The sequence below is a fragment of the Corvus hawaiiensis genome, chromosome 5, assembly GCF_020740725.1.
Source record: "Corvus hawaiiensis isolate bCorHaw1 chromosome 5, bCorHaw1.pri.cur, whole genome shotgun sequence".
Lineage (NCBI taxonomy): Eukaryota > Metazoa > Chordata > Aves > Passeriformes > Corvidae > Corvus > Corvus hawaiiensis.
Window position 1 is genome coordinate 39,263,848 of NC_063217.1, and position 20,898 is coordinate 39,284,745.

The window sequence follows — 20,898 nt, forward strand, 5'->3', positions numbered from 1 at the left end:
CCATGCCTGTCATATAGAAAAGGATCAGCACAATAAAGCCCATAAATAAGAATGCTTCCAGAAGATAATACCAGAAAAAAAATGCCTACCAATGTGAACTAGCATGCAGGAAAAGACCTAGCACAGGCCATTTGCTGACAGTTCTTTAGAGCACAGCTGCCTTAGCTATATAAAAGGACTATGACGTGGATTAAAAGTACATCAGTTTTTTAGCACAGGTGTGACCTTAGAGAGGAATTGTGGTAGAATTGCATTAGCAGTTTGCAGGTTTTTGGCACACTTACCTATTGTCAGTGCCCCAGTCCATCCACACACAGAGTTGCTGTTCGCATTTTCTGGGACACGTGGGAAAACATTACTTGAAAATGAGTTTGACTGTAGCTCATATAAAGTGTCTATTTAAGAGGTATTTAAGGGCTGATTCTTAGCTGGGGGATGGAATCCAGCTGCCTGTTTTCTTTGGCCCTGAGAGCCAGCTTTATGTGATTTACATTTTCAAAGCTGCCTTCACAATGAAAGAGATTGAGGCTTGGTTTTGAGGCATGGCATGGTTTTTGGGGGGGTTGGGTTTTTTCTTGGTGGTGGGGGCATGCTAGTGAGTAAATATTTTACAGCCCACATTTCTAGTTCGACAAAATCAGTGACTCCAGGCTGTGAGACAATATAAGTAAGCACAAAGGCTGGAATTTATTGCTTGTAATGATCTATGAGATAAGATTTTTCAGCTAAGCCAGTGCAGAGTTCTCTTGCCAGATGTGTGGGAGTGAAAGTGACACAAATCTTAAAAAAAAAAAAAAGAGAAATCTTTGGCAATCCCAGAGTGATTATATAGCCTTGTAGCACTAGCAGCCTCAGAAAATTCATTTTGTGTCTCAATGTCCTTATTGACTTGGGAAGCCAAGTCTCAAGCTTTATAAAAGAAATCCAAAGTAGTGCCATGAATACTCCATAAATTTATCTCACTTCCTTAATCTTATTTTGAACAAAGATAGTTTTGGGGTCTGTTTTTCTACATGCCTCTGTTTATAAAGAACTGTGGTAGCAGAATGATAGTGATTCTGAAAAAAATCAATGGGGAACTTGTCCCTTTATTCCCTTACTTTCATCCCAATGTAATTAAAAACTTTCCTTCAGAGTCGAGCTACATCATAAATCCTGATTTTTTCTCCCAAGATATCACAGACAAAAGCACAGTACATGGCTGGTACAGTGATCACATCCAAACCTCTGCCTACATCCTTTCATAAGTATACTAGAAAATGCAGAGACACAAAGCTGTAAAGGAGCTTCTGTACCTTTCAGACAACTAAGAGGCCTAATTTGTGCTAATGGGGCTGCAACTTTCCTTGGAGCTGAGGATACATTCCAAAAAAGGATACCACAGCAAAAGAAAACGCTTTTCCTTGGTATAAGAATATTGCTTGGACTAGTTTGGAGTTAAAACGTTAGTGCACTTTAAATGCTGTAACACATTTTAATTTTTTATATCCTAGTATACAAACTCTTACACAATCTATCTCATCACTTATGTATGACACCACAGCAGAACTGTTCAAGTGTGGCAGAGATGTTTGAAAAGTAAACATGCTGATAATCCTACTTGCCTGCCACATAGCTCTGCCCAGCAGGCACTTTTAGTAGGAAAATGCTATTTTAAGGAAATAAATCTCTCTGAAAAAAAACCTAGCTGAGCATGCCTTTAAGAATTAACATGACAACTTTTTTTTTTTTTTTGGCAAACTATCAAACTGTTGCAGCACTCAAAATTCTAAAATAACTTAGGTTAGAATTTATTCTTGCTGTAGATTTTGCTCTAAAACCACATGAATTTCCTGAAATTCATGAATCCATGAATCATGAATCCATGTGACATAGAAAGATGTCACATATTTATCCTGGAGCATCTTAACCAGTCCCTGCTCCTACGTCTGAGAGTGTAACACAGCTAGAGACTCTTCTGGTACAAAATCCAAACCAACTCTCTCTGCAGAAGAGATGAGGGAGGATGTGAAGGGATTATGGTACGTTTCAACAGATTGCCTGATTTGGACAGTAGGAGGAACTGCAGGACTCACCATAAAAGACACACAAACCACACTACAAATACATTCTTGCCACACATTTGTCACACTTCAGCTTTCATGACCACAAAAGCACAAGTGGTTTTTAGGAGTTACTCCTCTGTTATATGCACTTCCAATAACTTCTCTTAGAATAAGACACTTTGGATAAGGTGTTTGTTAAGACGTGCAGAAATTTCTGAGTTTTCATTATGGTGTCATGGAGTTACCCAAAGGGGAAATAAAATCCTTTACATCACCTGTTGCAGAGCCTATGGTCTGAGTGGACATGAAAATTTCTCACCTAGAAAGACTGAAGGGAATGCTTAATATGTTCTAAAGATTTATTTTGTGTGAAAGTGTGAGTAGGTCTGAGGTTCCACCCTGTTACTGATTGGAAGATCCCAAGGCTTTGGCCAAGGATGTTTGCTCTTGGAGGGTTAATTTGATTAAAGGACCCTTCTAGATAAAATAGCACGGTATTGTGAATTCTTCCCTGTACATGAAACTTACTGACTAGCTTTGTCTTCTCACAGGATTTTAGAGAGTGAAGCTGTTTCTAGAAATACAAAGTATAACAAAAGGCAGAATCTAGGAATTGTAGACCTGACATGATGGATACAGACATCTCCCAAAAACCACAACCTCCTTCCATCTCCACAGCCCACATGCAAAAGTGCCTTTGACTCTCCTCAGAAATTCCTTCTCCTATCTAAAATTGCAATTTTTTTTTTTTTTGTCAAATAATATACGTGCCAAGTATGCAGTCTCCAGACATTTCAGCTTCTTTCAGATACTTTGGTAATGAGGTGTGGTAGTGAAGACTAAGTAAACTTTGATGAATTTTGAATATCCTCCATGATACTTTTGCTTATTTAAAAAGAAGAATTGTTTGGGCCCTGCAACTCATCTCATCTGTGTGTTTGAACACATTTGGGTGTCCAAAGCTCCAAACACTTGTCACAGTGTTCCTCAAAGATAAAACTGGACTTCAGTCATTCCAGCTCACTGGAAGTGGTTTATTACAGTTCTGCCTGATCTCAGTCTAGAGTCAGTAACATGACAATTTTACTTCAATATTTATATGATTATTGGTTTACTGTTCATATGAAAGAGCTTTACCCTGTGACTGGAATGCAGCCTTTGCAAGTGGAGAAAATACTAATAGCTTTTTAATAGCTTACAATTTGCTAACAATATAGCAAAACTATTAAAGCAGCATGTAAGCATTCCAAAATGTCTAGGGCAGTCAATAATTCGAAAACCACATCCTGAATCACTTACAAATCTTTGAGAGACCAGATCTTAATGGGGCTGGGAGATACCTAGAGCAGGACTGAACACATAACCTGGTATGTTCTGTCCCCACCAGAATCTCCCCTGTGGAGAGAGCACTAATTCTAGAGGGGCAAAGAAGCATTAGAACCAACTCTGCAGCCTCACAGATAAGGTCTGTAGCTTATCAGCTGCATGCAAGGAGGAAAAAGATAATTTAATTTCTTTAAGAATGGATTCTAACATTTCTGCTCCTCTTCTAAAATCTTCACAGCTGTGCCATCTAGCTTGATTTCTTTAAACAAGAATTCTCCTTTGTTTTTTCTTTAGCCTTATTTGTAGTAAGGGCAAATTCAAGCTTGTTGGTTAATAAGATACAGGCACAATGTTTCCATCAGCATAATGAATATTTAAAGTTCTTGCCCAACTACATAACCCAATACCTTATTGCATTTCTACAAGGTACAGCACTGAATGCTGCAGCTAGGTTATGGGGATCATAAGCATCCATAAACACAGTCTTCTCCTGTGACTAACCTGGTGGGAATGTCTTGTTACAAAAAGCTCACCCAAACACTGAGAAGTTGTAGCTTATTCTTTCATGCTGCAGACACTTTCTCTGTTGCACATTTTCTCCCTGTGACTCAAGTTATTGCAAAAGCAGCAATATGTACAAAGTTACAATCCCAGATTCATGTTATCAGAGAGATCCCGTTTACAACGTGAATACACAAATGATATTGTACTCAAGAAAGCTGGGTGCCTAGAACACAGCATAATTATGTGCTTTCAGTACATTTTGGCTTCTAGTTTTACAACTCATTTCTCCCAACTCTCTCCTCACAAATACCAGAACTGCAGAGATGCCTCTGGCAGGATGCAGAAACCTGAGAAGTACATTTATCATTGATGTAGTTAAAACTAGATCACAACCCAGAAAGTGCAGTAAGGACAGCACAAGATTCAGTTTGCCAGCAAACCAACTGGATCAGTATCAACCATGCTGAGCTCCTTGCTGCTAGAATAGTTGCCAACAGTAACTGAGTTAAGTAATTTAAAGCTGGTACTAACTGAAAAAAAACCAAGCCACCAAAGCAAAACCAAATCGCAATCCCCCCTTAATCCCATGAAAAAAACTGGAAACAAAACCACAAAAAAATCATCAACTCTTAAATAAAAAGAAATGAAGTCATTGAAGAACATCTTTGCTCATTTTCACCAGAGACTGAAGAAAGTTGGCCATGGGCCATCCTTCATGATGTGCTTGCCAACGTAAAGCCAGCAAGATCAGCGTGGCCATCAGAGGTAAACTCTCACTAAAGCAATGTCAGTGGGAATTTTGCATGGCCTTTGAAAGGGGATCACCACCATATCTCCAGGGGCCATTTTACAAGGAAATAAGATCAACCTTTTGATCTGTGCTTGAGATCTATATTGCATGGGAAAGACAGGCTAATGTGGACATTACAAATGAAAAAACATGATCCCTTCTGACTAAATTAAAAAAAAAAAAGCTTTAAAAATATTTTAGTACAAAAATGTAGCTCAAAACAAAAACATGCTTATGAACTTACAAATAAAATGAATTCAGACTATGACTGCCACAAGACACTGTTGTGTTTTCTTCCTGATAGGACATAGCAGCTCTTGTTCCATGAGTCTTATTATGTTGAGTCTTTTGCAGTTATCTGAAGGCTTTCAGGATGGAATTCACATATAAATTAAATATACCTTCATATGTTTACTCTTGTAGGCTTGCATTTCTCTGCATGGCACTCACTCAGTTTTGGTTTATTACTCTAAATATATATAGTGCTAACATGACTTTTTCAGGCACATGGATTATCCCTGCCATCAAGGGTAATAATCTTCAGGGACATTCTGTAGGATTAGAATGAAGATTGGATCTGGTGTTGTTCTTTAATGCATTAATGTATTTAGTGCCTTACTTTTTATGTTATTTAAGATTTCCATGTTGAAAAATATGCAATTCTGAAATATCCCATACTACTTATCCATTAAATTTCCTAAGGAGCTAGATGCAGATGACTATAGAGTGCATCTCTTAGCCCCTCTTCTCAATAATTCATTGGCAAAACCTGATGGAATATTTGGAAAGATATTAATATTCTAGAGGTTTTATAGAAAAAAGTGATCATATAAAAAAAATTTTCTAATATTGAATGTCCCTCCTACAGCAAAGTGTGCAGCAGATGTCTTTCTCTCTTCTTGTGAGCTGCCAACTTATCAATTAGCCAGTGTTGCTCAAAGCCAGGCACAGTATAGACTATCTCACATTTTAAAGACAGAGGAAAAACTAAGGGTACTTGGACATGTGCCAGAAACAGAGATTATTGCGGTAAGATTTAGTTAAAATATAGAGTGTGACTGTTGCAACAGAGTGGGCTCAAGACATGGGGAGAGACCTTTAGGCTGTTTGGCCCAGAGGGAAAAAGAAGGTATTGGCAAAAGAAAAGGAGTGCAGAGAACAGTGGGTTTACTGCATCAAGGACGCTGACACAGAAAAAAGGAAAGAAACAGGTGTTACCAGTTCTTTCTGCGCCTGACATTGTCTTTTGCTGTTCTTCCTATTGTCCTTTGCTCCTTCCTTTACTCTACAGCTTCCAGATGAAAAGAAACAATGTATATTGGAGAAAAAAAAAAGTTTGTGCCTGAAACCCGGTGTCAGAAGTACAATTCATTACAACAAAAAATGTGTAAGATACAAACAAATATTAATAGATATTATAATTGTAGAAATCCAGTTGGATCCGGATAATGGCTGAGTAACTGGATGGCCTCATCTTTCAAATCTGTGTTTTTAGTGGATTTCTGCCCTTTGCATCATGTACTTAGTAAAAGTCGTACAAGGAACTAATGAACTGTGTATAAGGATGGGACGGTTTCAAGAAATGAGGCCTCCTCAGGTAAAAATGTCCAGAGTGCAACTCCCTGCTTATGGCTGAAAGTGAGAAAGAATAAATGCTTCAATGTAACAGCAATTCTGTTCCTTTCAGTCCTGGCTCCAGAGTATGCCAGCCTCTCTGAGTCAAACACTTCATGTGTAAGAGGGCAGTGGCATACATCTGCACACGCCCCCACAGTTTTTTACATGGATCATATTTGTTTGAAAATTAACTACAGCTACTCTCAGGAAGTAACATATTTACCTGATACTCTTCAGAGTGTTTACTGCTTTGGTTTGTATTCCACAATGTATTTAGTATTTTACAGACTTTACACAAAACAGTGTCAAAGACCAGCCCTGATAAAGGGGTAATCTTTTTATCCTGCTACCCTGAACTTTCATCTTGCTTCCCTGGTACACCACTTGTGTTGTAAATTCCTTTACTGTTTTAATAGATATTTTACATTCCTTAGGCAGCAAACTAAGTTTAGACAACAGTAATTGTCTTGCTTACAAAACTATGCTGGAAAGGCTGGCAAATTATTACCATGAGATCTTTTGAAGAAGCTATGTCCAAAAGTGAAATCCAATTGTGAGATGAGACTTTATTTAGATTCAACAAGTCTCTGTTTCAAATGTACTCATTATCCTTTTTTCTGTAGTGACAGCACTGACATGGCAAGAGAGAGGAATACTATGACACATAGGAATATTCTTATGTATCAGATGGTTATACCCTTCTATTTATGTTACGATACTCCCTGGAAAGCACAGACATAGACCAGAAACCCATCTGTATCAGTTTTCCTAAACTCCAGAATTCATGGGGGAGGAAACCTTATTTCTTAACGAACTTTACATATTTAGCAGCTTCAATATTTCCACTACTACAACAACTGAAAAATAGTAAAAATTAAAAGATTAGAGATGCATTCAGTGTGAGTGAGCACTTACTTGGAAATCCTAATAATCAGAGAATATCATTGCCATTGGAAACAACCAAGTTAGCATATCCAGAAAGTATGACAGAAAAGCCTGTCACTCTATCAGCTTGTCCAAACCTACACAATCCATGCGTGAAAAAGGAAGAGAAAAAAAATGCAGCTTTTTATATATACACAGAATTCAGTAAGGATAACAGCAAATTTAAAGTTATAGAATATCCTGAATTGGAAGGGATCCACAAGGATCATCAAGTTCAGCTCCTGACCTTGCACAGGACAGCCAGCCCCAAGAATCACACCACGAGACTGAGAGTCTTGTCCAAATGCTACTTGAACTCAGACACACTTGTGCTGTGATGACTTCCCTAAGGAGCCTGTTCCAGTGCCCAACCACCCTCCTGGGGAAGAAACTTTCCCTAATATCCAATCTAAATCTCCCCTGACTTAGTTTCACGCCATTTCTTCGGGTCAACTTGAAAGCTAGAATTACACACAAGCTTTTGGATTGCTTCCTTTTTGAGTTGCAGTTGACAAGATTAATAACTGGATCTTAAACATTTGTCTAGCTTTTTCATCACCCATAGACAAGGGGTCTCATCTGATTTTAAAAGAGCGGGCTTTAATTTCTTTTTGTTTTATGGTAATTTGTATGTACATTAGGGTTTAATTTCCCCTTCATTCCCACAGTCTTGTGGAGAAGTATTTCACACAAAACACCCCAAAACCAAGAGCATCATCTGAACACAGAGGTATGTGGTTGTGTGTGTGTCAAGAGAGGCACTCACCAATTTTCTGGCATCATTTATTTAATTAAGCAGTCCTGTCACAGAACCATTTAGATTGGAACAGACCTCTAAGATCAGCGAGTCCAACTGTTAATCCAGCACTGCCAAGTCCAGCACTAACCATGCCCATAGACAGGCTGCACTCGACCTCACCACAAGCGTGCTGCAAGGGCCCGAGGGAGCAGAGCCGCACCCGAGGGCAGCGATGGACGTGACACGGCATCCCCGTCTCCTCCCCTGCCCGTGCCCAGCACGGCAGTGCCTGACCCCCCCGGAGCGGGAAACGCCGCGGCCTCACCGCGTCCCACCGAGACGCCAGGAGCTGAGAGCGCACAGCCGGGGGAGGCTCGGGGAGGGTCCCTCGCCCCGCACAAGCCCGCCCAGCATGAGCAGTCTCCTTGGGCGGGCCCCCACGGACTCCGGGCACCCCGGCTCCTCCTTCTGTAGGGCCTGCCAGCCGCAGGCCGGCGCTCCGGGTATGACTTACCACAGACAGCGAGCGGAGGCAGCCCTGCGAGCGAGCGACTGACCACCCACCCTCGCTCGCCCCCTCCCTCCCTCTTCCTCGTTCGCCACCGCCCCCACGCAGTCGGCGGCAGCCCCAGGTGCCCGTCCGGGCTGCCCCCAACGCACAAGCCGGGGGGGAAAGCGCCTGCTCCTTCTGTCCCAGGAAGCCGTCTGTGCTCTCCCACCGCCCCAGTCACCGCCCGCGGCACTCAGCGAGGTGGGGTTGACGGGGAGGACGAGGCGGCCCCGCGCCCTGTCCCCGCCCGCGAGGGGCGGTGCTGCCGCTGGGGACCCGCCGGGCCCGCCCCCGCTCCCTGCCCGCGGCCCCTCGGCGGGGCGGTGCCGGGCGGGGCGGTGCCGCCCCTCGCGTCAGCAGCCCCTGCGCGGCGGGCGGGGAGGGCACGGGAGTCTCGGCGCTGCCGCGGCGGGAGAGGCACCGGTGGGGCCGGCGGTGGCGGCGGCTCCTCACGGGAACAAAGCGGGGGCGGCGCGGCCACACGGTGAGAGCTGGGTGAAGGACGGGGAGGGGGCGGCGCTCGAGCTCCCCGGGGACCCCCGCGCCCCCCGAGGGGTGGCTCGGTGCGGCGGAGGGGCCGCGGGCCCGACCCCACCCTCTCTCTGCCCAGCGCCTTGGGGCGGGGTGACAGCGCCGTGCCCCCCGCCCGCCCCCGCCTTCCGGGGAGCCGTCCCCGCTCGCCCCGTGTCCCCGCAGGGACCCCTGCGCGGCGTCCCTCCGCCTGCGGGTCGCTGTTCCCCCGGGGAGCAGGAGAATATAAAGCAGTGAATCGGGGAGGCGGTCCGGGCGCGGAGCCCGAGAGCAGGTAGGTGCGGGACGAGCGCCCAGGGAGCTGGGGGAGCCGCTCCCGCAGGCGGCTGCGGAGGCTGGGGGGAGGCGCTCAACTTCGCCCGGTGCTGGGCAGTACCGAGCTCAACAAGCCTTTTTCTGCCCGTGAAGCATCCTGGTGTGACTTCTCGCAGAATGCTTTTTTTTTTTTTTTAGGGGGGCTCTTAAGTGGTGTTTGTTTTTTAGCCCCCTCCCTTTTCCCAGCCCCTCGCTGCGTAGACTGGAGCTGGCTGGAGGCTCGCCCCTGCCTCTGTGGCTGCATACGCAGCGCTCGTGTTGTCCTAACGATATGGCAGTAGCACTTCCTGCTGTAAATCACTTCGCGATAGTTTTTGAAGCGCTTCTTAAAGGCGGCACTGTAATGAACCTCCTTGTCAGGCTTGTGGTAAGCTTAAAAGCCTTGTGAGCTGGAGGCTGTTTTCAAGGCTGAGCTGTATAATGTGCTGCAGTACTTTTCATAGAAAAGGTAGAAATGTGCTCCACTGTTGGCTTAGTGTTGGCATAAATGTAATTCCCCTTCCTATGACCTGTTGGTGTAGGCTCTGTGGTCTTGGACCCGGTTGTAGTTACCTTTGCCATCTTCTTGTTGTGAACAAAGGCTAATCTCAAATGTTCAGAGAGACTGATGTATTAAGAACTCTGAAAAGTAAGCTTTATTATACTGCTGTACTGGGGATAGCTCTTTGTTCTGGAATAATTTGAGAAAATCACTCAGACTGAAATTTATGGGGACTTGAATTTAAAAACCTTAGCTGTTAGCAGTTGTTAAAATATTTTAAATAAATAGATACATTAATGTGGATTGCTATTGCTATATTCATGTTTCATTTATTGAAAATATCTACTGAATTAGTCTAGTGGTCTCTTATTTTGCTCTTTGTATGAACATCATCATAAAATGGTCTTGATGACTCTTTTTCCAGCTTATTAATGCCTTTTTCCCTCAAAAAATTTTAGAGCACGGTCAGAAGAGGAATGGATGTAACATGATACCCTTGCAGTGCTCAAAACACACAAATTCTGCTAAGATTTGTTTTTTCATTAAGTAATACAAGGAAAATGGATGAATCGGCTTTGCTGGATCTGTTGGAGTGTCCTGTTTGCTTAGAACGCCTTGATGCTTCTGCAAAAGTCTTGCCTTGCCAACACACGTTTTGTAAACGCTGCCTGCTGGGCATTGTGAGCTCTCGCAGTGAGCTTCGATGTCCAGAGTGCAGGACTTTAGTGGACTGCAGTGTTGATGAACTCCCCAGTAATATTTTGCTTGTCAGACTACTGGATGGCATCAAACAGAGGCCTCGAAAACCCAGCGCTGGCAGTGGGACTGCTGGCACAAATGCTTTAAGGGTCCCCATCAACACTGTAGCTAATTGCGGATCAAAGGACCTGCAGAGCTCCCAAGTTGGACAGCAGCAAAGGGTGCAAGCACGGAGCCCTCCTGTTAGGGTAAGTACCTGTCCCGGTTTGTCTGGACAGTACCACGTGGTGACAGTATTTTGTTGCATTCCTTTATTTTCCTGCACCATTTCAAAACAGTTGATGGCCTCTGCTTCAGGATAAGGGCAGTCAGATAGTTAATACACCAAAACAATGTGATTTTGAGAATTGCTGTAGATTACTAGCAAAGCACATCAGTGTTCCTATCAGTGTTGGTTTCATGTTATGTAGATACTAATAATGCTTCCTTATTAAAACTCTCAGTTTTTGAGGCAAGAAGAAATCCTTAACTGTCCTATTAAAAGACAGTCAAATAGAGCAACGTAACTTACGTGGAAAGCTTAAGTTATTGTTAAGGATAGAGATCTTGTGAAGAGCATTTGAAATTGTTTTTAGTTTGTCAGCTGTAAGACTAGAGATTTCATTTTGGCTCATGCACTTTCTGAAATGATTCTTACAATCAGTAAATTTCCTTTGAGTTAGACATAACAAGTGTTAAACATGAGCGGAGAAGTTTTGCCACTGGCTTCTAAGTACCTACATTTTTACTTTCTTTCCTTCAAAAAGAAATTTTTGAATTCCTGCAATCTGCTAAATTATTTGCACTCTCAGTCCTCATCATTTCTTTAATTAGTTTTTCCTCAAGTATTTTTTCTAGGGGATTTGGAAGATCTATGTACCATGATGGGAAGACATTGCCTTCTTTCTATACTCTAATTCCTTCCTAAGAGCTGTGCAACCTGTAGATTCTGTCAAAACTTATAATCAAGACTCACTAGCCTAATTTATTCATTATTCATATTCATTCTAGAAGCTATGTCAGGAAATGTAATTTTTTGAGATGGCAGACCTCTGTTTTATTGAACGACAAAGCGGGACAGCTTCTCTGAAAGGTTTTGCTGCCCAATTTGTGATGCATGCATATTTGAGTTCCTGTGTTTGAAGTGAAGTTTCTGAATGGTTTAGGTGGTCTCTGTCTTGTGGAGTTTATTTGATTTTTATGAAATGTCTTACGGAGTTCCAAGAAGAGGACTTGAACCTGTTCTTGGCAGAACTTGTCTTTATTTTAAAGTGTATCTGAATTATTTAGTTTACTTACCCAGGGAAAGAAGCCTAACACTGATTTTCCTCAGTTGTACTTAACATGATTGGAATCTCTCCAAAAGATCTTTGATACACCTCTTAAGTTTACATAAGGATTTTAAATCCAGTTTTCCATTAGGTGATACTGCTTTCTCTACTTGCTAGAGATCTCGTTAGGTTCTTTACTTTAGAATATAGGAATTATAATTATCAACCCACTTCCTGCTAATGAGTTTTATTTTGTATCTATATTAATGGGTAAGAAGAGAAGGTGATCTGTGGGGGTTTTCTGTTAGTGGTTTGTTTTTGTGTTTTTGGTGAGTTTTCACGTTCTTTGGTGAGAACGTAGAATCCTTAAAAAGTACTGCAAAGATGCATCAGCAGTATCAAAACCAATCTGGTCTACTGCAGAACTTGAAGGTGTTTATCATGATACCTTGCATTTGCAAATGCTCTTAAAACAAAAACTGTTATGATTTGTTTATATATTTTTGTGTCGACCTTTGTACATAACGGGGTATTTTCGGAGACTGCTTCTCCTCCAAAAAGGTTTCCGGTGTAGCACTGTACATTAAGGACTGTACTTCAGACTTTCTTAAAGCCTTATTAGACAAAATAACTTTAATATGGAATATTCTCTCTCTTTTTTTAATGTTCTATAATATCCTGTTTTGCAGCATTTGCATTTCCAGATGTTGCTCAGAGTTGAGAGTGATAACGCATGGAAGGTTGCTTCAGCTTATTGGTTCTGCTGTACTGTGTGTCATTAAAACTCTGACCATATGCATTCCTCCTGCAATTAACTGATACCCAGTGTATATTAGTGATGGTTTTCAGTGTTTTACAAGAAGTTTTATTCCATCTTTGGTTTTGGAGTTTCACAGGCATTCTTCTGCCTTCTTTCCTTTGGGAGACAGGGAAAGATGATGATCTCATCATTTGTCCACTTTGTCCAGAGCCTTTTTTACTAGGAAGCCAGTACTTTTAAGAACATGAACCGACTTCAGGAAGGTGGAGATATGAACTACTTTTCCATTTTATATATGAAAAGTGGTTTTGAAAAAAAAAGTCCAGAAAGCAAAATGCCACTTTAATGGACAGTGTTGAAGTGAATGCCCTATTTGTTTTGCTAACTCTAGCATAAAGATGCTTGCAAATACAGTTCCTCTCTGGGAATTGAAGAGGAAAATCTGTTTCTAGATGAGTGGCAGAGTCAGATTTCCTAAACTAATTTTGCTGAAGGGGAATTAGTAAATGAAAGTTGCTGTTATGTTAAATGAAGTGAATGTGGATGGAGGCTGTCAAGTCATAAACATTCTGCTTATACACTGAAGTAATACTAAGCTCATAAATGCCCTTTCAGAGAATGCCATAATTTTCAGAAAAGGTTAATACAGCATGTACTGCAGCATGATTTCCTGAACTGTATCAATGACTGTGGAGTGGCCAGCCCTGTTATTGCGCAGTATATTGCGTTCTCTGCATGTATGTGGTGACACATGGCAATAAATAAACAAATGGCTCCTTGAGTCTTAAAACTAATGAAGCTGGGTGGGTGGTGGGGATTAACAAATCTTGTGCCTAGTGTCTCTGCCACTACAGTAACCCTATTTCTTTCTGTAACCTCTGTAAGCTTTCACTGCTGTAACGACAGTTTCTCTGTGCAAGTTCTTAATCTATTTTGTTCCCCTGCTGTTTTGATGTATAAAGCCTTCTGTGCCTTTCCCTGGTACAGGCTGGACAAAGACAGCAGCATCCTGCTGTACTTGATGGAAAACTTGTGTTTGCTGTCTGCCCAGCAATTCTGTTCTAGGCAGCCAGCTTGCCTGGGAGAACAAATAAAATAGTTATACACATACTGCAGCTTCCTCTCTGGTATGGATGCTGATTTAATGCTTTTCTCCTTTTTTTTCAAGTGAAAACCTTCAGCTAGGTTGACAGCTTAGAAAAGCTGTAAGAGCCACAGCCTACTGTCAAATCTGCTTGGGACTGGTCATCAGGAGCAAGTTAGTGAGGGCTCTTGAGAGACTGCATGATCACATGAGCCTTGTTTCTTTTAAAAGAGCATTCAAAAATGTTAGGGTCCATCCTTTTATGTTTATGCTCATGTTATTAATTTTTCATTTTCCCTGAGTATGTCAAACAAGAATTATCTGAAGTTCCTTATGGCGCTTTTACAAGGGTATGCATATTGCAGGAGTCTTAAATGTAGCTGTGTGCCTGAGTTGCTAGATGTTGGAGAGCTGTTCTCTCCTAGATAGATTTAAGATGATCCACTTTTAACTTTTCCTTTGAATTTGTATTTACCTAAGACATACGAATTCTCCCTCTGGTTTGTTTATAGTTCAAATTTCTGAAGTTAGGGCTATCTTTTCCACAGAACCTAGAAGAGAGTTATCTAAATAGTCTGAAACCTTATCATTGTTGAAAATATTTTGTAATAAGATTTTCAGATGTTTTCTGGACCAAATGTAGGCAGGAAGAGCTAACAGAAGAATTCAAATGATCTCCATTAATAAAAGAAAAGCATGAAAAGTTGGCCATTCCTAATAGAGTTAGTGCTTTTGGTGAATGAGAATTGATGGTGTAATTTGAGTATATTACACTGTATGTCAGTGGAAAATCGTATCAAGATTCACTGTATCTTATCAAGATACAGTGCAATGTGAAAATCCTAAAGCTTTTCCCTTTTTTGTTGTTTTTTATTCTGGAAAGCCCTAGAAACCTCTGGAGATACCATTCTTGGTGAAGTCGACTTGAAATGAGAGGGTAAACAATCGTTACAGGCTATGGGAAAATGCTCCTTTAGGTGTTAAAGGGGGCTAGAGCCACTAGTATCTGAGCATCTGAGTTGTTTGAGATAAATTCTTTTATACTGTGGAGGAAAGAAAAACCCACTAACAGGAGATTGTTCCATGAGTTTCTGCTAATGCTTAGTAGTTTTGCTGTGTCATGTAAACCCGTGCATCCATTTTCATGTTTGTTTAACAAGGAAAGCAGTAGTAAAATTTTAAGTTCCCGTATCCATACTGCTGCAGCAGTGGTCATTTGTGATCCAGGAGGCTTTCCTGGGAAGTGCTGAGTGCCAGAAAGGAAAATAAATGGAGCCAGGTTTTCCTGTAGCCATGGTGTTTGACCTTGCCTCATATCTTGGGGCAGTAGAGACAGTGGGCCACCTTCTGATCTGTGTGGACTTAAGCAGGTTGGGCTTCTCTGTCAGACTCAATGGATGGTGTAAGCAGTCAGTTTTCTTTCATCCTAACCACCCTGGAGAAGAGAGCTCAGAGTGCAGCTCTCACTGTTTGACTGTTGAGCAGGTTGCAAAAAACTGAGAGGAGCCAAAACAACTGCTGCTTTTGTAGTCATGGCACTTGCTGGCCTATGGAGATCCTGGCAGAACTTAGATATCAAAAGAAACCTCTTAGGCTAGAAAATAAGAATAGGACTGAAAAAGTGCATTCATAGATCAATAACTTTATTACATTATTGTAAATAAATATGGGGATCACCAAGCATAGCAGCAGGCGTAGATTGGAACAGATGTTTAAATCATCTTGGAACAAGAGTTAGTGGAATAAAATAGTACATAGAAATGTATCAGTAAAGGTCTGCTGGAGGGATGTTCTTAGAGGAGGTTCGCATTGTTATAATAGATCAGATTGTAAAGTATACCCAGTTAAGGGAAAAAGTAGTTGTAGAAATATGCAAAAAACAGTGGGTAATGCAGTTAGTTCCATGTTGTTATTTGTGATGGTAGGCTGGAGAATCGTGCCATCATACTTAATGGTACCTGATTTTTAGCTGACCGCCCCAACCAAAAGGATATTCCATACATGTGGAATCATGCTCAACATATAAATCTGGGGAAAGAAGAAGGAATGGGGGGGAAGTTCCCAAGTAACATTTGAGAATCTGGAGGTAGACAACTATTCATGTTCTGGAGTGATCATTAGAAAATATTTTGTGAAGTCTGTAAATCATATGTGCATGCTTTTGTTTCATTTCATGCTTGTGGAGGTATCAGATTCTGCTTTTATGTTTACAATTGCTTGTACAATTTTAATTACTTCTGTGTAACACTCTCGTATCTTATGTGAAACTAGAGAAAATTTAATGGAGATCATAAATATAAAAGGAAAGTAGACTGACTCTCATGATGTTAATGTGTTCCCTTTCAGACGTAATAATTAGATAGAGAAGGAGGATAAGCAAAAGGAAGAACTGTCTCTGTATCTAAAGGCATTGGGCTAGGATTGAGAGCTTCCGGGCTCAGTTCCTGGCTTTGCTACAAACATCCTTTATGACCTTGCACAGAGTCACTCAAAGCTCTTTGTGCCTCTGTTTCTCATCTGCAGATATGACTGATAGTACTTTCTTTGTTTGACTCACTATTTAGACTGTATACTCTCCAGGGCAGGCATTGACGTTTTTTTTAATTTTGGACGTGTCCATGGGTGTTTTACAATGGTTCTACAGTCTCCGTTGAGGTCAGTATATCCTGCTGTTAAATCATTGACTTCCACATTACTGGAGAACTGTTCATAATCCATTTCCTGTCCCAAAGATGGTGCAATGCTTAGTGTCATGTTGTTAAGAGGATTTAATTTTGTTTGGATGTTTAATAGAAAATCACATGAGTACGTCAGTGAGGAAAAGCCAGACACTTGAAACATCTGTGGAAGTGGTAGTCCACCCTTCACCTAGGGAAATCTGCATGGGACTGGCACACTGTTGTGTAGATTTACGTGTGTTTTGAAAAGAATAAGAAGAGCGTATCTAATGTGAATTGTGTTGGTAATACAGAAATGCTTAATTCCATACTTCAAACCTGCATAGCTATCTTGAACCTGCCAATTAACATTAATCTGCTTGATAAAATAGCTGCCAAACTAGTGTAATCCCTTTTTTTAAAAAAACAATTAGGTTTTTAAGTAAACTGATCTATAAACTAAAAAAGAAGTCTACATTATTTACATGTGATACTGAAATCTGAAATCCCTTTTAAATTTGTTTACAAGCTTTTTTGTTGTTTTTTGGTGTATTAGTGGAAGATACTGTTGTATAGTTGCTTTGTCTTCATGTGGAAGAGGGGTGTCTCTATTTCCCTTCATTTTCCAATTAATATTCCTCCATTTATGTAGATTTGTTTAAAACCCCCTAGATGAAATAAAATGGTGTCTTTTTTTCCTCCACTTTAATGTGGCCAGTGAGTTGCAGGTTATTGCTGTACTCAAAAAGCTTTGATCATTCAGAAAATTTTAACTTCTGCATAAAAAGTCTCAAGCTCTTACTTTTAATGGGCTTGTGAAGGGAAGCAGTTTTTTTTAGAGAGAATAAAAGTCCTTGAATTTTGTCTCATATTACCACAAAAATCAAATACCAGTAAAATTGCTTTACATAAGGGATCCAGGATCTGGTTAGAAAAGTCAGTCAGTAGTGCTGTTGCTGTGTTTCTCTGTGCATAGTGTCTGGCTTTCTGCAATGTGTTCAGTGGCTTAATAGGAATCAAGTATGGTATGGAGAGCTGAAGGGGCTGGTTGAGATGGGGTCAGCTAGAAATCCTTCTTCTCCCCTCCTTTAATTGAGTGAAATGGTTTTTAATGGAACTTCAGTGTTTAGTGCATGGACAGGAACTGTAGAAAACAAAAAGCCTTAAACTGCAGCTGTGATAATAAAACTGGAAACTTGTTATGATCAGTTGTTTGTCTTTCTTTTGGTGAACTTCCCCATGCAGTGCATTTGGCCTTCTCCATATGATACGCCTAACACCTTCCTTGGTCTTTTCTTTGGCTCCATTGTCCTTTATTCAAACGTTCTCCTGCCTCTGATCTTACTGTACTACTTCCAAGAAAAAGAAAACATACAATTTTCTTACCTCTTGTGTCCCATTTGTCCTTGACTGTGTCAGACATAAGGAACAAAAAATAATAAGAAAGAAAATTTTCTATTGAAGTATGTGGACTATGTACAGTCTTGTAGTATATATGACTAAGATCTGCCAAATACATGAAGAGCATAAAGTAGAAGTTAATATTACTGTATTGCCCCCCTCTTGGGGTTTTTCTTCCTTTTTTCTTTTTCTTCTCCTTTAAATCATTTACTATATCCTCATCCTAGTGTGGGCAAGAATGTGTCTCAGTAATTAAAGCTGAAATATCATCTGGTCAGCCCTGTTCATGCATACACTTCGTTACTGCCTTCACAGAAGAAAAGTGTGCATTTGTTAAAGCTCATTTCCTGTCAGATCCCTCTGTGTTAGACAGAAAAACTCATCTTGGAAAATCAGCAGTGAATTCTTGGGTCAGTTGAACTAGATCAAATTCTTTGCTTTTCTTTTCACGTCACCAAATCAAATCAAAGTCTTTTTGGAGAGCAGGTTTTTTTTTTTTTGACTGAGAATTGCTGCTTTGAGGTGAGCTGGATTAATTTTAGAAAGCAAGTGGCCTTGAGGTGGGAGAGTCACACATCCAAGTGCTCTTTTCTGCACTCCTTATCTTTTTTAGGTATAGAGGGGAAGATGACAGCACTGTCCTCTGACTGTCAGACTGAACACTGAGACTCATTCTGGTTAGAGCCTTGCTGTACTGTGCATGTCACGTATCCCTTTCTCTTGGAGATTGCTGGAGTTGCCATGCAGTTTGGGTGCAGAACCCGAGCTGGTCAGCACAGAGGCAGTTGGTTAAGTCTGTTTTCATATTTGCATCCTCTAAAACATCAGGAGATCTTTGAGACTCAGAAAGATGCTCTGGAGATAAGGGAAATCACTCCAAAGAGAAGAATTCTTTAGGCATGGGATGCTTATTTACATATGTTTAAAATATCATTCAATGTTTCCTGGAAACCTACAGGTTTGGATTCTCCAGTTGTAGGAAAAGTGAAACGCAGAAGTCAATGTTTCATTTACAGACACTGTTGCCAATCTCAGAGTCTCAGGCTGCTATGTTCATGAAAGTCAACTGTGGTGTATGTGAGCAACTCACTGTACCCTTATAGGCTTAGGGCTGTAACTCTCATTTTACTCTTGTGGCATTCAAGTATGTGATTTATTGTCCAAAGTTAAGTTTTTGTAGTGTAAGAGTATAAACACTTCAGAATTTTAAGTATTTTCTTGTCTAGGTCTTTGTTCCTATCTTATTTGGCTCTTGATTAATCCCCTCTGCCCCTCCCCCCCACCATAAGCACTTAAATTTTCAAGTGTTAAAAAGCCAGAACCTGCAAGAGTGTGTTTGGTCTCCTACAAATGAGGACAAGATTCTCTTGTGCGCCATCCCTCTTGCACAGTAATTCTGTTTGAAATATTGCTGATATGCTCGACCTTCCACACCTAATTTTTTTAATATGGTGTAAATTTCTGTTGGGTTTTTTTGTTTGTTTGGGTTTTTTTTGGTGTGGTGTGGGTTTTTTTTTTGGTTTTTTTTTGGTTTTTTTGTTTTTTTTGTTTTTTTTTAATTAAACTAAAAGCTCTATTCTGGTCTTTAGCTGTTCTTTCTATCTTCCTTGATTTTTCAGAGCCAAATATAGATAGTCCATTTTTATATTCTGTAAGCGTGCAAAGTATAATTTTATAGTTTCTAGCTAGGAAGTACACTATTAATCATAAATTCATTTTGATCAAAGGTAAACATTTCAGTGTTGTTTAAATATTAATATAGATATCATTCTCCCTCTCTCTAGAGTGAAGGATTGATGCCAGTGCTGCTCAGAAGATAAGCCCGGCATCAAGTGTCCTGTTGGACTTTGTAACTCTTGAAGTGCTCCTCAGTCTTTAGCATTTCTTTGTTAATAAAACTGATTTTATTTCATTGCATTAGTGTTGCAGAAAGATAACTATGCTTGTGTATATTACCTCTCTTGACTTTCTCTTCTCAGCATCTAAGCTTTCAAAATATACATGTGCACTGAAAGCTTTTTAAAGAGCTGAACCACTGTTTTACCTTGTGTGAACCACAGTTCTACAAGACAAGCTTTTAAAAAGCTCTGTTTAAAGACAAAAGTACTCATTTCCACCAGACTTTCAAGCTGCTGAACTCAGGAGAAGGAATGTAGTCTTACTTGCATGGAGGTGGCAGAACATCAATACTGAATAATTTGAAACATGTCTCTTCAATTATTCTTTATTGGTATGCTATCTTAGCCCTTTAGGTTATAGTCTCTATTTTACTTATATTCAAGAAAAATGTGTAAGAATGAAGCACTTCTGACTTTATAAAGTGTTAAAATGAAAAATAGTCAAAGATAATCAGATGACGATCTGAGTTGGCATATATAGGGCATAGCTGTTCTAGAAGGTTACTTTAAACAAATCCAGTGAAGTTGAGTTCACTGCACTGTGGTAATGTGCCCCTGAGTAGCGCAGAAGCTTTTATTCTGAAGCCAAGCTTGCTAAAAAATCAGTGTCTCATGGACCTTCACTTGTTCATGTGTACCAGTGCCCTTCTATCTCACATGGTCTTTCTCATGAGCTAGATAAAGAGGGGAGACTCTTAAATCTTATCCACACTAGCAGACTTAAGCCATTTTCAAAACCTGTTTAATTTAACACAGTTTTAAATCCACAGCCTTATTAAGTTAACAAGCCTTCAGCCTTGCCACCAGGTTCTGTAATCCTCTTAGGTCTTGGGACTAAGCAGGGCAGGGATAGTCAATAAGCAGATGAATAGATAATCTTTCAGAAGACAGATCTTAAAATTGGGAAATGCTGATCTGAATTTCCATTTGCTATATACACTACCACAGAACTTACAACTTGAGGAAAAAGTTGAAATGACTATCACTTTGTTTGGGGGGAAGAAGAGTGAATAAAGGGTTTTTTAAACAATGCATTAATTCCTGGTTTGCAACCCAATAAAATTAGGTTAAATTTTAAATATAGAATGAGGTAGATAAAAATAACAGTTTGTTTCCTTGCCATTGTGCATATGCAAATTAAGATCTCCTTGTGGTTGTTTCACAAGCTATTTTTGAAAATCTTTCAGGCAATCAGGAGTCTATGGACCAGAATTTAAAGAACACAAAGAACATTATGCTGATAATGTGTCCTTGGCCACCACTGCAG

The 20,898-nt window shown here is 40.5% G+C and overlaps 1 protein-coding gene across 2 annotated transcripts in view; it reads left to right on the top strand.

Moving 5' to 3' along the window:
• The first annotated feature begins 8,876 nt into the window (after positions 1-8,876).
• The window catches only part of SH3RF1 (SH3 domain containing ring finger 1), an 84,150-nt gene continuing 72,128 nt past the window's right edge, over positions 8,877-20,898 (top strand). The window contains exons 1-2 of one of the 2 annotated variants that reach the window (XM_048303964.1): positions 8,877-8,979; positions 10,281-10,769. In XM_048303964.1, coding sequence (XP_048159921.1) covers positions 10,383-10,769 — 387 coding nt within the window. In that variant the 5' untranslated portion in view covers positions 8,877-8,979; positions 10,281-10,382. Of the gene's footprint in view, positions 8,980-9,168; positions 9,301-10,280; positions 10,770-20,898 lie in introns of those variants that run through there. The other variant, XM_048303965.1, reaches the window with a different exon arrangement.